Source organism: Lathyrus oleraceus, chromosome 5 (genome assembly GCF_024323335.1).
Source record: "Lathyrus oleraceus cultivar Zhongwan6 chromosome 5, CAAS_Psat_ZW6_1.0, whole genome shotgun sequence".
Lineage (NCBI taxonomy): Eukaryota > Viridiplantae > Streptophyta > Magnoliopsida > Fabales > Fabaceae > Lathyrus > Lathyrus oleraceus.
The window spans coordinates 117853275-117870852 of record NC_066583.1 but is presented as its reverse complement, the minus strand read 5'-3'; the positions used below and the strand labels follow the sequence as shown (position 1 = coordinate 117870852).

Below are 17578 nucleotides of genomic sequence, written 5' to 3'. Positions count from 1 at the left end.
GAACAATCGAGTCAATCTACATAAATTCTCACAAAACAAACTAAACCAATTGATTGTCTTGGTGGACCAATTGATTGGGTGGACCTCTATAATCTTAAAAACGAAAGGAATTATCAATTGTTGGTGGGAACCAATTGATTGGTTGCAGGAAATTTTCAATCCTTCCTTAGTCAGAGAGCTCGTCCAATCGATTTTCCTAGAACTGAAGCCCAGAATCAATCGATTGGTTCATACATTTTCTCCAAAAATACCTCTTTAAAACACTTCCTACTCTAATTTCAACCATTCCAATTCATGTCAAAACATACACTATCACAAATTCATGTGGTTAACCTTCATAACTTCAAGAACAAAGCACACACAAGCAACATGTAAGCAAGACAACAACATATGACAACATCATCATAGAATCACTCAAACCGTTACTCACAATCATGAATTCTTTCCCCCCAAAGGCTAAACCATATCTAAGATCTCACCTTAGATTGATGAAGATGAAGAAAATGAGATAAAGTGATTATGATGATGATGATGATGCTCCATGGGTCTTTTTCTTCCTCCTTCTTTTTTTCTATTCTTTCTCCTTTCTCTTCTCTTCTCTCTTTCCTCTTTTCTTCTCTCCTTTCTCTTACTGATTTTTCTACCCTTCTCTTTCTTATTCTTATCCACCTTTTTCCTTATTTTTTTACACCATGCAATATATATATATATATATATATATATATATATATATATATATATATATATATATATATATATATATATATATATATATATATATATATATATATATATATATATATATATATATATATATATATATAATATTAAGTAATGAGAGATAAATATCTCAATTGATATTTTATCTTCTAGTACCAATTGACCAATTATTAATATTATCAAAATGCTCATTTTTGTACTTATTAATAAAGGTTAGTCTTCTTTAATAATAGTTGATCTCTTATGAGTCAAATGGTTACTCTATTGATCCCAACTAACATCTTTTAAAGCACTTAAGGGTACATGGGGTATTACATTCTTCCCCCTTAAATTGAAATTCGCCCCCAAATTTCCTTCACTCAATAAATAAACACTTCTTGCATCGCCGTCCTAGGTCAACACTTGACTTGCTTCAGTTCAATCCTTGGACATACTCAATCTTCCAACTTGGAAAATCTCCTTCTTTCATGAACTCTCGAAACTTCATGGTCTTAACCATGTTCTTATTCCAACATTTGGTTAACTTCTAACCTTGCTCCTACTTAATTCATCTGACATATCATTCTGAATCACTTGGTCACAACTCCCCCTGGAACCTATGACTCCTCTTTCCTTGCACTAAGTTACACAAAACATAACCATGATACCTTATCTTGATTTATATAGTCAACACTCTTAAAACTTCGTGAGATAATTTATCGATTCCTTAACTACACGCAAATTGACGACCCTTTTTCATAACTCCTTCAACACTTGTGACAAACTTTATAATCCACTTATTGACAACCTTATCGACTTCACTTGACCCAATACCATATATTACGAGTGTCTACCTCTAATGATTCACTTCTCTCGTACGATACCAATAAGCTAACACACTTGGCACAAGATTGTCTTACTTCATTCCTACAAGTAGTATCTCTCTGGTCCTCCATGAAACTACACTATGCCCTTCCATTCATCACTCTCTGTCAATTAGCTTATGGGTCCTTATAGGATATTTGTATTCTCCTCTGATCACCTACTATACCAAAAAGGTTTCAGAACTTTACCATATTAACCGATAGATAACTTATCTAACCGACATAAGATGGAGAATTAGAACCAATACTTTGTTCTTATTTCCATAATTCATTATAAGTTCTATTTGGAGTTTTGACCCACTCACGGGTTCTGCTAACACAGAATTTGCAACCAATTAGAGAAAATAAGACCAACAAGGGATTTTATCCAAACTAATATGTAACTGTGAGCTTTCATATCATTCACGGGGTCACACAACATGGTCACACATTTGGAGATAAAATTGCTCTTCTTATCCAAAATCATTCATCTCAAAACTCCTGCTCCATCTCTCGCAATTCTAGCTCATGTTCTTACTCATAAACAATCCAAGTTACATGATTAACCTCAGAAATATCAGATTCATGCTCTTCCCTGGAAGTATAACTCTTATAGGGGTCTACATCCAAGGCAATGTGTCTGGGCAAAATGTCCAATGTCATACAGTGACTAACCATTTTACACTTTACTAACACTTTTGCAAGATACTGAACTGACCTCCTCAAGATCACCACTCAATAAGTCTCTTCCTGCTTCACTCCTTATGGTTCTCATTAGTCATAATAGTATACTCCCAAGACTTACTCACACTAAGTATAATTCACTAGGTTGGTTTCCCAAACATCTAACTTCTTTGACATCTCTATAAATGACCAACTATGCAATACACCTTCAAAATTCCAACTTCAAAACTCTTAATCTATCTTGCAATAACTTGTAACTCCTTTCTTAACTTGCACATCGACCATGACACACAAAACTAAAAGTTTGTATTCACTTAGCTCCAACAAGGCGTGAACATCATATTTTATGATTAGACAATCCAAACACTGCTTAGTAAGATAAACAACAACCTGACTTCTAACAAGTCACTCATACTCTTGCCAACCAATTAATATACACTCAAGATGAACCTTGACATTTCCACACACTTATGACTAAAATTCTCTTCCAAACCAATATCCATTACACAGTTCGTCACACAAAGGTTAATTATCTAGATGACTTGCTACTGACAATCTTTATGAGTTCATACGACATAGTCAGTTTCAAGTTCCACACTTAGTTCCGTACTCGGGCTTGGTTTGTCTTTCATTACTTACCACAAACTCAACTTCTCAGAATGCAAGAGTCACTACATCAAGACAAATAACATGATACTTCACAACATCTCAGAACAAGGTAATCAATTACACACACTTGTGACCATAATGTTACTATTACATATTTCTCTTAATACCAATGTTTAACTTTCTCCACTCCACCTTATCCTCTAGAAATCTCTGTATGTTAACAACCCTCAACTACACACCCCTATCTTAGCCTCAATAAAACCTTATAATCCTATTATATCTTTATCCAAAATGCATTTCATTACAATAATCATATTACAAAGTTTACACTGCTCCCAAACTCAGTGTTTGCTTCTCTTCTAAGGTAATTCCCTTAACTCCAATAATAGAACCATTCTACTAGAATTCCTTGAATCCAAATTACTTTATCTTTTCCTCAACGTGAATCTCCATCAACCAATCCCACTAGAACTTCTATTGATCTGTAATGCTTGTTCTCTCTTTACCATAAATCTCTTTCAACTGATCCTTGGGAAACTTAACATTTCCATAACGTCTCATCCTGAAGCTGAATCTCTAACAACATATCCTGAACCTGATATCCCTTCTAAGATTGGGTATACTTAGTATATCTTCTACCCTTCACCTGGTGCATACATGTTTCAGTTAGAATAGGTAGTCATATCCTCGAGTCTCTTCTTATACTTCGCCACTACCTTAAACCCTTAACGAAATTGCACGTCAACATATCTCGAGCCTTCATCCATTCTAAATATATTCCATGAAGTATTATCATTCTTCCAAGATGCTCTAGTGACCTTACAAGTTGAAACATTGATATACTACCTCACTTCCAGGCCTTATAACATAAGAGCAACAAAATTATCCTTCCTCCTTCACTATATGGAATTACCTACAATATTTATTCCATACGAGTGAGTCAATCTTGTTCTACTAAAAAATTCACATATTTCTCAAAACTCTGACAAATTCATTCGATAAAAATTCTCAAACTTTCCAACTCCATTAGTAATACATGATTGCTGGAACCATACACCACCCTTCATTTCTACATTACCAGAAACACAACCCCTACTAAGACTTCAACCGGGCTAACCGATTCTCCTTACTTCCTACTCTGGGATTGAGTCCACCCTTGGAGCACAAGCTCTACACAACCTTCAAAATCCCCATGGTCGCTCAACCATGATCCTACCTACCACACATATAGAATTAGGTTGATCGGGATCAATACTACATACAATGATATTAAGAATCATGTTGGCTAAACACACATATGAGGCAAAAATATATTTACTTATGATGTTTCAAGGCTAGGTCGAGAATTGACCTGCTCTGATACTAACTGTAATATCCTGTATAATATATATCTAGAATAATATCATACAAATGTTAATTCTTGGTACTTACCCAACATAAGTGCTTAACAACATCATTATATACACATGTACAACTAACAAAATACAACTATTGCACATGTTATACAATAAAACCTAAAAATAAAATCTAAGAACTATGTACAATATCTTTATTATACACAAATCCACAACGGAAGATCACAACAGCCAGAATCCTTTGAAACATCATCCCGCAGCTTCTCTCGGGTTCAACCTACAAATAATACCTGAAAAACAACAATGATAATGGGAATGAGATAATAATCTCAGTGAGTTCTACTATCATATGGGACCACTCGGCGCTACAGAGTTTCTAATCAAATTCTAACTCAAGTATTCATATTAAACTAATTTAAGATGGTAATACACTTAATATTAACCAATTTCTCGAGATTAAGGTAACACAATTTTTATTAAACTCTCTTGTTGATTTTATACATGATATTCAATAACTTATTTTCGTAAGTCATTGATGTGGTACGATTGCTCAACATCTTAAAGAATTCTATAATATATACTAATAATCTATGGTTGTCATCAAATTAAATATGAAACTAATTTAAAATGGTATTGCACTTGGTTTTAACCAATCTCTCGAGATTAAGGTAGCACAACTTTTCATAAATTTTCTTGTTTATTTTATATATGGCATTTTATCCCTTTTTTTCTTAACTCCTCATATGGTACTATAGTTCAACATCTCAGAGAACTCTATAAAATATATTAATAATCTATTATTTGCATGAAATAAAATATATTAAACTAATTTAAGATGGTACTACATTTAATACTAACCAAACACTCAAGATTAAGATAACACAACTTTTCTTAAACACTCTTGCTGATTTTATATATGATATTCAATCTTTTTTTTTGTCTTTTAGTGCCAAATTCTTGACTTTTGATTTATGATGCATAAAAAAGATTAATGAAATATGAAATAAAAATTATGATGATGAATTAAATGGTCATGAATTTATTTCTCCAAAATGAATATAGAAACATGCAAATTTAGAGAATTTTCTCAACATGTGCAATGTTGACTTTTCTTTGACTTTTTATTATGATGGATGATAATGATCAATGAGACTCCAAATGGAATAATGTGATGAGGATTTAAATTATTATTATAACAAAGAACCATGATGCATGAACTTTTGTCAAATTTCCTAAAACATGCAAATATTGACTTTTGACTTATGAATGCTTATGGAACTTCATGACCAAATGAAATGATACGCAGATAAATTTAAATGAAATTAAAAAATGAAACTTGGTGGGAAAAATTTGGGGTATGACAGTTCCCTCTGAGTGACACAAATGCATAAACACGCAATATATCCTCAGTGTAAGCCGGTAGACACGACCTGTCGGATATGCGTGGGAAGTGCTGAAGGATCCAAGCCTGAAAAGTGTTGGAACACACGAATCATTAGTAAGGGAGTTGCAAAGATGTAATAAAAATGACACATAAACATTAAAAGACCAATAAATATTACTGCTAGTAGTGTGATAATGTCTGTGACCTACTTCGTCTTCCACCTACAACCCTCTGATAACTTCGAGTACAAGTAGACCAAACAAACAACCACCAGTTGTACTCATGGATTCGCTCAATGTCCTCGAAGTACAGTAGGTAGACGACATTTGTATAAATGACACTCTTGTACACAAAAATCCTAGTGAAACCAAATATAACATGTATGCTCTCATAGCATACGCTCTATGGAGCCTTACTTGCTCTTCATCGCCTCTAGCCTCCTGAGCTCTAAGGATCTCATATGTATATACCTTTTTTCAGAAATTTAAACCTAGCATGAACCCTTTGTTTTTTCAAACTCCCTCAAGGCATCCTCTGGGTCAACTCCCATATAGTCTAACATCATCTCGAGTGCCTCGTCTCTGCTAATCCTCCCATAATCTAGAAGTTTCCCCCTGACCGGAAGATGCAGCAAACACGACGCATCGTTGAGTGTGATAGACATCTCACCAAGCGGGAGATGAATTAACAAGGTCTCAGTGTGCTATCTCTCCACAAATGCATTAAGCATCCCGTGGTTGATTGTAACATAACTGATCATGTATAAATCCTTCATCTCAGCTAGGGATAAAGTAGCCTGAAACCATTCCTCATTCGGTTGAGGCAAGTCAGTAATCTTCCGCCCATGGTTAATAAACTTTAGCTGATCACGGTCCTGCAGAAAAATAAATCAATGTCATAAACTTGTAATATAATAATAAACGTGATTTAAAAAGAATGAATCCAACTAATATTACCATTATGTCCCAAATATGTATGACAATGTGGTTTGGGTACATAAGTAACTGTGACAACTCTATAGGGCCTCCTCCAAATGCCTGAGGTGGCATTGGCTAAACATCTTCAACATCCTCATTAGTCGGAGGTGACACTAGTTCATTAGCATGAGGTCCCTTCGGTACTTAGGGTGACACTGGTGCCTCAGGTACCACTGGTGACTCGGGTATCTCAAGCACCTGAATAGGTGAAACCCGTCGCCCGCGTGAGGATGGAGGTCGTGAAGCATTAGTAGGTGACACCCGTCTCCTACGAGAAGAAGAAGATGTAGAAGCATGAGCCCCAAAAGTTGATATCTCCGCATGTGTTAAGCTAGAGTGAACATGAGCCTCTGAAACCTGACTTTTCTCCCATCGGAATGATGCATGTTGTGCAATCCTCCAGTGCCTCAATCCGTCGTCTCTATAAACCATAATGTCTGTAAGTAAACCAGATAATTAATAAAAGCAAACCTACAAGCAAGAAAAAAAATAGAGTGATAATTTACGGAGATGCATCTCCAATTACTATGCAATCCAAATGTTAAAAAATTTCAGAGATGCATCTCTGGAATTTTCTGCAATTTTTCAGGTCCTTCAATGGCGGTAATGCAGACCACCAAACCTCAAAAATAATAGTTTGTTCGTTATTTTCAACCAACAAACATGTTTTATAGTATGTATAAACTATCATTAGTGTAATTTCTACTCATTTCTTACCTAAATCATCAATTTCTACTCATTTGTACAAAAACTCAAAAAAACTTTTCAAAACATCAAAATCTTACAAATTTAGAGTGTATTTAAGTGTTGAATGATGTCTATGATGTACTTGGTGTTGATGGAAGAAACTTTGAGTTTTGTTGTTTGATTTTGAACTTGGATGATGGAAGAGCCTTTAAGAGAGTTTGAGAAAATTTTGTGTTTTTTTAGATATGAGGAAGGAGAAGGGTTCTGGCGTGATTTAAGCTCCACTGTCGTTCGGAGATTCATCTCCGAAATAATTTTGAAGATGCATCTTCTAAGTTTTTTTAACATTAAATCAAAATTCTATTGTTCAGGGTGCGTCCAGAGATGCATCTCCGAAAATTATGATATTTTTTAATTTTTACGTAGTGACATAATAATATATAAAGTGTATTAATAAAATTCCAAAAATATTCTTGGAATTCAGGCCGAATGAAATTTAAACATGCATGATTCTAATTGATTTTTGCTTTATTACCTTAAATATAAAGTTAATAAATAAAAATATATAAATATTACTATTGAAATTTTAATGAAACAACTATTTTCATTTTAAAAGAAAAAAAATGTTCAACTAGACAATTCTTTTAATGTGAGAGAGATCTAACGATCTTAATGGTAAAAGAAAAATTCAATTTGTCTAAAACAATTTAATGAGAGTACATTAATGTAATCCAAGTTTGACATTTTGACATTGTGGAATGGATATCAAAATATCATATTCCATTAGTCATCTACTTTGAACTAGACAAGGAATATATATATAAAACTATTTGGAGAAGTTGTCTTCTCGGTTTGCAAAAGGGAAGAAGAAGGCAGCGTGAAGCAAGGCGAGGGAAGAAAGATTTGATCAAACGGTCCACAGAAACCCACGTCACCACTGTTCTTCGCCAACAACAACTCGTCCATCCTCCCAGAAATCATTCTTCTCTCCCCATCTCCCCATACCCCACCTCAATTAATCCCAAACTTTATAACAAAAAAATTTAATTACTCTACTTTATTATACATATCCATCCATCCATAACATTATTATTATTCATAAAAGAAACAAATTACAATAACATTACATAACAATAATATAATAATAATAATAATAAAGTTCAGTGAGTTTATGTGAGGATGCAAGCGGTGGGGAGGTTAGGGAGCTACATTAGTCAAGGCGTATACACCGTTTCCGGACCCTTTCATCCATTCGGTGGCGCCGTCGATATCGTCGTCGTTCAACAGCAAGACGGTTCCTTCAAATCTTCGCCATGGTACGTTCGATTCGGCAAATTCCAAGGTGTTTTGAAATCAAAGGAGAAAATCGTTCAGATCAACGTGAACGACGTCGATGCTGATTTACAAATGCATCTCGATAACAAAGGGGAAGCTTTCTTTCTAAGAGAAATTGATGCGGAAACGGTTCTGATTGATTCAATTGAATCTGGTGATGGTGATGGTGATGATCTCGATGTTCAATCTTTAAAGTCTAAAAGTAGTAATTTCGGTTCTGAGGATGGGAAGATTGTAGGGAGGACTAATTCGAATTCTCGTCGTTCGCGGATACTTGGTCTTATGTTTGGGAGAAGGTCTTTGAGTGGTGAATTTGAAGATGCTATTGGGAATAAGGAACGTGCTGAGATTGCTGCTAATTTGTTGGATATTAAGTGGTCGACGAATCTTGATGGTGAGAATAATGGAGAGGCTGATCATGCTGTGGTCGTGGAGAATGTGGATGGTTCTTTTGGTGTTGCCAAGGTTGAGAAGAAATTGAGTGGAGGAGAGGTTTCTGTGGTGGAGGATGTTGAAGAGAGTTCGAAAGTTCGCATGGTTCGTTGTTTGAGTAAACAAACTCATGAGGTTATGTACCTTGCTCATGGGGAAAGTGGAGAGGTTCATGTCCATGATCAAGTCTTGCATTCACCCGTAACTCAGGTAAATTCACAGTCTTAGGTATGTTTGGAACTTTGGATTGACTTATTTGAGTTTATCTAATGGTATAAGTACTTGTGAGACTGTTTGGAAGAGAATATCAAAACAAATCTATTTTCAGCTTATTTTCAAAAGCTTTTTGGGATAGCTTATGAAAACAATTTCTAACTTAGTTTATAGGTTATGAAGCTTATGAAGACAGATTGGCTTTATTTTATCCTTTTTTATAAGAAAAATCTTATGCATATGCACTTGTGTGATAAACAATTATGCTACTAGCACTTAATTTTGATTTATTCAAAAAGGGTCAAGTCAAGTTTTAAATCACGGTCGCACAATTATCATTGAAATTGCTAAAAAGTCTGTCAAATGGGTATTGATCTGACCCTAATTGATATCAAAAATCTTGATGTAGCAAACTGTTTTTAAAAACCTTGGTCAGAGTGGTTTATCAACGATGGTGCTTTAGAAAAAATATATGATACTGAATTCTTTTAATCGAGCAACCTGCTCTAGTCTGTTTTGGTTGATACTGACACTGGTATATTAAAATTCTTCTTCAGGGTACGGAAAATGAGGAAGTCACTAAGAATGCTGATGTAGTGGAAGTCTTTGAGTTTCATTCTCAGGCTCGGCGAATGGATTCTTCTGGTTCAGAAGCTAGTATGTACGATGTGGAGGATGTTGAAGACCTAACAACATCTCCAAAACCTCAAACCAACAATTTGGATGTAGGACATTGTTCAAGTGAGAAAGTTGAGTCCTATTGTGTAGACCTAACAACATCTCCAGAACCTCAAACAAACAACTTGGATATAGGACATTGTTCAAGTGAAAAGGTTGAGTCCTATTGTGTTACCAACTCCTCCGGTTACAACAGCCAGGATGACCAAGGATTATGTGAGAATAATATGAAGGATAAAAATGTCTCTAGCACACAACCAACTCCATCACACTCTCTTGGCGATTGTTTACCTAGTGAAATATCTAGGAGATCACTGTCCCCGAGTTTAGATGAAGAGAATTTCCTTTTTGGTGACTTTGATGAAAGTGGAGCTAATGATCAATTTGAGGGATCATTAAGTCCCAAATATATAGATAAAGAAGATGATACTTCTTTTGAGAGTGGAACTGAAAACTCAAGAGTGACTTCCTCTCCCATAGTTATCCCTAGAAACGAAGTCGGGCGGCACATTGGATCCTTGCCAAATATTTCTTCTGGTGGTAACAGTATGTGCCAACATGTTCGTTATCCTTTAAGTCAATCACTGGACTCGACATTTCCTGGCAAGGATAACTTGGAATGCTTAAAATTAGATGAGTACAAAGAAAAGCAGTTACCTAATGAGCAGGCAGATGCCAAAGATTGCCAAGATTCTGATGAACTCAAAGATACTGCTCTAAATGTTCCCCCTGGTAAGGGAAATGGTATAAATTGCCAATGTAATATCTCTTTTGTTTTTTGTCAACTGAATTGGAAACAGTCTGGAAAAATGTATACTGAATATACTTTATTCTATGGAAAGATGATTTGTATATCAGTGTGTAGCAGCAGTTGGTAATTTTCATTACACTAAAGATTCGGAAGCAACATACATTCTACTATACGATTTTAATTTGCTGAGATATGTGTCTAGTATTTTGGTAGAGCAAAATGGAAGGATTTTGTCATTGTTGTACCCTTTGAAATATGCTTCATGGAAATAAAGCCTTAGGTAGTTCCTTTGCTGATTTATCAATTATACAAACAATTTACCGAACACTTGTATGAAGGAATGCAAGCTGACTCTACTTTAAAATATTCATTGCTGAACATCTAGTTGATAACAAATTTTTTTCTTTAGGCCTGGGATGATAATATACGTATTTTTGAGATTTGTCATGGGATATAGGAATTAGGCATGGTGTATATTGGATTAACACATGGTCTCTTTTGAAATTAAAAAAATGTTTATACTGAAAGGAATCATAGTTGTTGACCATGTTGGGAAAAAATCATGCAGGAGGTACATCAACAGGTAATTGGAGAATTTGGCCTTTCTCCTTGAGCAGTTCAGTATCTAGAGAATCTTTGCCGCCAATTCCAAATAATGCCAAAAATACTAGTTTTGGCAATTCTTCAGAGAATAAGATTTTCACAGATGTGAACAAAATTGATAGCAAACCCAATTTAACGACAAAGATAGTTAGGGAAACAACTCCAACTTCTGAAGAGATAGCATCATTGAATCTGAAGGAAGGGAGGAACATTGTAACCTTCACTTTTTCTACAGCTATGCTGGGGAAACAGCAGGTCAGTAATAATGAATTTCTAGGATTTAAGAACTTGAAATATATTTTCCCTTTTATGTATGTTTCTTTAATTTGAATCTCTTAACCGATATTATTTCTTATATTTTACATTTGATTTGATTAACAGGTTGATGCTCAAATATATCTGTGGAAATGGAACGACCGCATAGTTATCTCGGATGTGGATGGGACAATTACAAAGTGAGGATATATCTTTCAGAAAATTAAACCGTTTTTAAAATAGATAACTCAGTTTGAAAATATGATAACCTTCTTTTACTAATTGTTTTCTTTCTCATTGTTAATTTGGTATCACATACCAAATTAAGATATTTGTTGTCTTTCTGAAAATATTGTCCTTTGCAATCTCATTGTTGAGTGGATTATTTTTTTCCAGTTGTTTGCTCCTCAAAAATCATATGAAACTTATTGAATGCTATTTTCACTTTATCTTTTAGTTACCTTTTTGTTTACTTCCTGTTAGATTATTATTTTTTATATAAACTAGCATGCTCTTGCCACTCTGAACTATATTGCACACAAAACACATGTATAAACCTATGAAGCTTGGAGTATAGGTCTAATATTAACATCATTATGATTGTTTGTGAAAAAATGAACTTTGGAACAAGAAGGAAAAATATTAGAACACTAGTGTCATAGTTGAATGTGGGGCACTTTTTCTGGATTTTCCCTTCATATTTGATTCTTAGTGGTCGAATTTAGCCTAACACAACCCTACAAAACTGGCGAAAGTGGTCCAACGGATAGAGAAAACCTTTTAATGGAGTTTCCCTTCATATTTGATTCTTTGTGGTCCGATTGAGAAAACCTGGTAGGTAGTAAGGGCTCCAACGGATTTTGAATAGACTCTATCATACGATCTTGGAATTGTGGTTGGGCCTAACACAATCCTACAAAACTGGCTTGAAAGGTGAAGTGCCTTCAATCATAAATATATGTTCACACCATATTTCATCCATTGTGGGACTCTTAACACATACTTATATTTTTTTGCCTATTGCATTAATCATTGTCTTGACGCGCTAGTTTTAAATAATAATAAAATAGAAGGGGAAGTAGCACTTAAAACTGCTCATCTCTTCAAAATACAAGATTTTGATTCCTGTAAAGAAAAGTTGTACGGCCACGCTACTTTGTAACTCAATTGGGCTACTTGCGACTTTGACATTACCTTTACTGTTTTTTTTCAATTTTCTTTCACTTGGGAGCATTCATATTATTTTTGTAATGAATAGCACTTAAAAGCTTAGGCTGGGACTGGGAAAGTGCAGTTCAATGTCATCAATTGGATGTAAATACTAGTGTAGTTGAGAATCCTTGTTTAGTTCGTTCTAGTCCTAATTATTGTAGAGTTGTCAGATATGATTTATTTCAGCTTTCCCAATATACCTTTTAAGTCTAATTTGATTGAATACTTTAGAAAATAGTTTTATGAGAAAGTTTATGGGCTCCATTAGTAATTAGTAATGCTTTGGTCAGTTTTGAACTGAAAAGGTTGAGTTTGCTTATGAACAGAGAGCAGGAAAGTAAGATATGATGGACAACAAAAAGTTAAATTTAGTTATCAAGAATTTATTTTCCCTCTTTCTAGGAGCATTTTTAGCATCCTGATACACTTTTGCTTGTTAGAAGTCTCTGTGTTCTACCTCTCTTCTGTTAATTATTATTTTTAATTTCTAACTATAGTGTGCCAGTTTTAATTAATTTGTTTGTTTCTTGTCCTACAGGTCAGATGTTCTTGGTCAGTTCATGCCTTTGGTTGGTGTTGACTGGTCACAGACAGGTGTTGCACATTTATTCTCCGCTGTCAAGGTTTGTGTCAATTCTCCATGTCTTTAGGTGTTTTAAGATTATCCCAATGTGATAGATAATATGGTTAATTCCGGAATGCGCTGATCATACATCATTGCATTATTTGTAGTTTTTGGATAGGTAGGCTCAGCAGCACAAACAGTTAGTTGATGTGTCCGTTAAAACCACAAAACTGTTAACTTGTCTTTTAACTGCTGATCATTCTAACATGATTAATTTTATTTGATGTTTTATCATTGGAACTGTTAAATTTGTGACTGTGTGTCTAAATCAGACTGCACTCGCCTCTATTTATAATAGAAATATAGAATAAATACAACAAATATTGATCAATATGATTTGCTAATTCTAATCCTAATATAAAAATTCGGATTTAGTTCTTTGTTCTAACTCTACCCCTCAAGTTAAAGCTTAGTAAGCATTTAGCTTGTTACAAGTATACCCTTTGAAAGAGAACATCAACCAACAAGTATTAAAATCACAATGAACTTTCATGAACTACATCCACACTAAACTGCAATTATATTTGGTCAGATATTATCCTTTGCTTGAAACAACCAACTTAAGTGTGATCGGTGTCTGGGACTCAACTTTGACGATAGTTGGACAACAGGACTGCCAAAGAGAAAATCTAACTTAAGTGGGACATGTCATCTATGACTTGTGCCAACTGTTCAAACTTGACTTTGGTGAGGCGGAGGGATCATAAGAAACTATTGACAGTGTAGTGTGCTAAGATGAGACCAATGGTAAAGAGCCTACCATTAGAGATCAAATTGAGACAATGCCCAAAGCACATGGTAACAAGAGTGACTTAATGACTTATACAAATTATCAACAAGCAACATGAATGAAATGCATACTAACAAGGCATAAATATAGAACCAAAAAACGTGCAAAACAGTTGCACAGTTTTCAGAATTCACAAAAATTAATTAACAGCAAACAAGGTGCGATACACACCTATGGAGAGATCCAAATGCCAAAACAGAGCTGTCGTTGAGTCGACCCAAAAACAGAGACAAAGAAGCCATGATCAGCCAATGGAGAGAGAAAATGGGTCTAAATCTAGAAACCGGGGTTATTTGAACAGCAACCTATTTACTGGTGTCTAGAAATCAAAAACTGAAGAAAAATCCAGAACCGCGACAAACAAACTGACACAGGCGGCCAAAAAACCTTGCTGGAAGATAGCCAGAAGCACCCACACGCACGGCTGTTGATGAAGGCACGTGGGTTAAAATGAGGAAGTTGTTTGACAGGCGTGAGTTCGCGTCACGGGGGACAGTGGTTGATGGTGGCGCTTCGGTGAATGGCGATCTGACTCCAGAAAATCTAATGGCAGGGTCACCATGACACGTAGGGCCGCGTATGTTGGAGAGTTCACATGACAGCTATGCGTGTAACTATGATGACTAGGGAACCCAGCAGCCAAACTGAACAATAAAGTATGGTTAGCCTTGACGGGGGCTGAACCCAAAGACAAAGAACTAGAAATTCAAAGAGGACTGAATCGTTTGGAAAAGAGAAAACTATTATTATATTCCAACAGTTTGGAAACTCCACGGTGGAAAAGCAGCGGAAAAATGGTGAGGCAGTTCAAAGAGGATCGAACCAGTACCAGACTACACTCACCTCAGTTTATAATAGAAATATATAATAAATACAATAAGTATTCATTGATATGATTTGCTAGTTTTAATAGTATTAGGATTTGATTCTATCGGGAACACTACTTGTATGTGCAATTAACTTTACAATCAATTTTCACCCGAGTTGGATGTTTTTCATTGTCTTACTCTTGTCAATTTCACATTTGCAGGAGAATGGTTACCAACTGCTTTTTCTCAGTGCCCGTTCAATTTCTCAAGCCTATATTACACGACAATTCCTACTGAATCTTAAACAGGTGATTCATAAAATTAGTAATCTGTCTGTGATAATCAACAATGTACTGGTGAGCGGGAATGTAAGAGAGAGAAAGCAATTATAATTTCATATATTTTTGCATATGTTGCAGGATGGCAAAATTTTACCCGAAGGTCCTGTTGTTATTTCCCCTGATGGACTTTTTCCCTCTCTATACCGTGAAGGTAATAGGTCTGCAGTCTGCTTATCTTTGCTTTCTGCTTCTTCTTCCCGTTCCCTTTCTTCCACTTAGAGGTGTGATCACCGATCAATATATGTAGAGCACTGGAATATCATACTAGTTATCTAACATCTAGTTTTTATATATGATTCTTTGACCATTTAATTGATGTATCAGAAAGTCTACAGTATTCATCAAGGTTGAGTATGCAATGCTTCTAGTCTTTACTTTATAACACTTTTTTCTCCATTTTCAGTTATTAGGAGGGTACCTCATGAATTCAAAATTGCATGCTTAGAGGTTAGTTTTCTGCTGCCACATATTAATATTACCATAACTTTAAATATGGGTGTAAATGAGTTAGAGTCAAATTGAGCATTTGGGGTTGAGTGCCTCGTGAATGTCCTTTTTGTTTGATAAGTTGAATTTGTACAAGTCATGAATAGCTCTACTACTCATTTTCACCACAAGTTTAAATAATTTTTTTCATGCTCATCAAGGTATTAAGTTTAACTTGAATTTTCATGTCTCCAGAGTATCAAGGCTCTTTTTCCTTCTGATTGCAATCCGTTCTACGCTGGTTTTGGAAATAGGGATACTGACGAAATCAGTTACCTCAAGGTTGGAATCCCTTTAGGGAAGATCTTCATTATAAATCCCAGGGTAAATAATCCTTCTTATTTTTGAAAAAAAATGATAGAATTTCCAGAAATATAAGTTTGCCAAGCCTTTCTTATTTTTAAAATTTGCAGGGTGAGATAGTTGTGAACCGAAGTATTGACACAAAATCATATACTTCTATGCACGCCCTTGTGAACGGAATGTTCCCCCCAACGGGCTCGTCTGAGCAGGTTTAATCAATGAACTTTATTTCTTAATTTTTTATTCATTATTATCTGTCTCAGGGATTATGATGTGCGTACGTAATTGATATAAATTCTGGGTTTCTGGTTACATTATCATGTTTCGAATGCAAGTTTGATACTCTCTGAGAATTTGTTTCTAATGCAAGACATTGTTGCCCTTAATCTTGCTGAACATGATTGCAGGAGGATTTTAATTCATGGAATTTCTGGAAGCTACCCCCTTCTGCAATTGATATTTGAAAGAGCCCTGTGGCTTTTGGGCTCAACCATTGTTGGTCCTGGCTATGGATTGGTGCAAGCTGTTCAGCTCTTAGAAGAATACAGGTAATTTCATTACAAGCTCAAATACATAATCATATTCTGCACTATTCTGCATGTGCATGCAACTTCATAATGATCTTTTGCTAATACAGGGAATGCCTTTTCTGTTGTGGATTGATTTTTTGAAAATTATAATTTGGAAGATGGAATTCTTATGAAAAATCAGGTTGGATATGACGAGGTCCATTTTTGTTAGTTCAGTGTGAACTCATTACCACTTTTCTGTCTCTTCTCGATTATTATAGATTAGTGTGTAGTTAAATCTTCCTACTCCTTTCCACTCGATTGTATATGTACTAGTTTTAGCACATAGGGAGAAATTCGTAAAAAGCGTGAACATAATTTATGTTTGATACAATTTATATTTTGTTATATTTAGTAATATAATACAAATAATGTTTAAGAATGAACTCCACTACGTATTGCCGCTGGGATTGTTCTCAATTCTCATTACGTATTCCGGTGCAGTTGACCTTATTAGGAAAGCTTGATTTAGTCTGTCTATTCTATTTTGTGGTTTTGTTTTTGGCGTGAGGTTGGCTTTTGTAGGGGGAGAAAGGAGTCGGTTCGCTTGATTTGTCCTGAGCATTGTAATCTTTTTGGTCTGTTTAGTTTGTTTTGGCTCGTCTAGCTTTCGATTATAGGATCGTGAGAGCTCTCACTTCAATCCTTCATACAAGGTGGATAGTGGTTCCTCTCTCTATATTTATTTTGTTGTATCGGGTAGGAAGGAATACCCATTGAACTCACTTCAATATACTTTAATTTATTGGAAAAAAAACCTCCACTATCAAATTATTCATATACTAATATTAATATTGTGTATTATTAAATACTATTCCCTCCATCTCACAATAAGTGATCCATTTGAAATAAAAGAGTGTCTCAAAATGAATGATCTATTTTAGTTTCCGAAGTATTTTTTTTCCAATTTTATCTTCT

The 17578-nt window shown here is 35.0% G+C and overlaps 1 protein-coding gene across 1 annotated transcript; it reads left to right on the top strand.

Annotated features, from left to right (window-relative positions):
• Nucleotides 1-8050: 8050 nt before the first annotated feature.
• Nucleotides 8051-17046, top strand: LOC127088148 (phosphatidate phosphatase PAH2). Its single transcript, XM_051029071.1, has 12 exons — nucleotides 8051-9235; nucleotides 9796-10648; nucleotides 11236-11525; nucleotides 11652-11725; nucleotides 13276-13360; nucleotides 15183-15269; nucleotides 15381-15453; nucleotides 15706-15749; nucleotides 15984-16112; nucleotides 16202-16300; nucleotides 16499-16639; nucleotides 16729-17046. Exons 1-11 carry the CDS (start codon nucleotides 8438-8440, stop codon nucleotides 16553-16555), a joined length of 2589 nt encoding a protein of 862 aa, XP_050885028.1. The 5' UTR covers nucleotides 8051-8437; the 3' UTR covers nucleotides 16556-16639; nucleotides 16729-17046.
• Nucleotides 17047-17578: the final 532 nt, after the last annotated feature.

Excerpts from the sequence above, each read along its gene's own strand:
- LOC127088148 (XM_051029071.1), top strand. The coding sequence starts at position 8,438 with ATGCAAGCGGTGGGGAGGTTAGGGAGCTACATTAGTCAAGGCGTATAC. Across the intron at positions 9,236-9,795 it reads TGCATTCACCCGTAACTCAG|GGTACGGAAAATGAGGAAGT; the intron begins GTAAATTCACAG and ends ATTCTTCTTCAG. Across the intron at positions 11,726-13,275 it reads GTGGATGGGACAATTACAAA|GTCAGATGTTCTTGGTCAGT; the intron begins GTGAGGATATAT and ends CTTGTCCTACAG.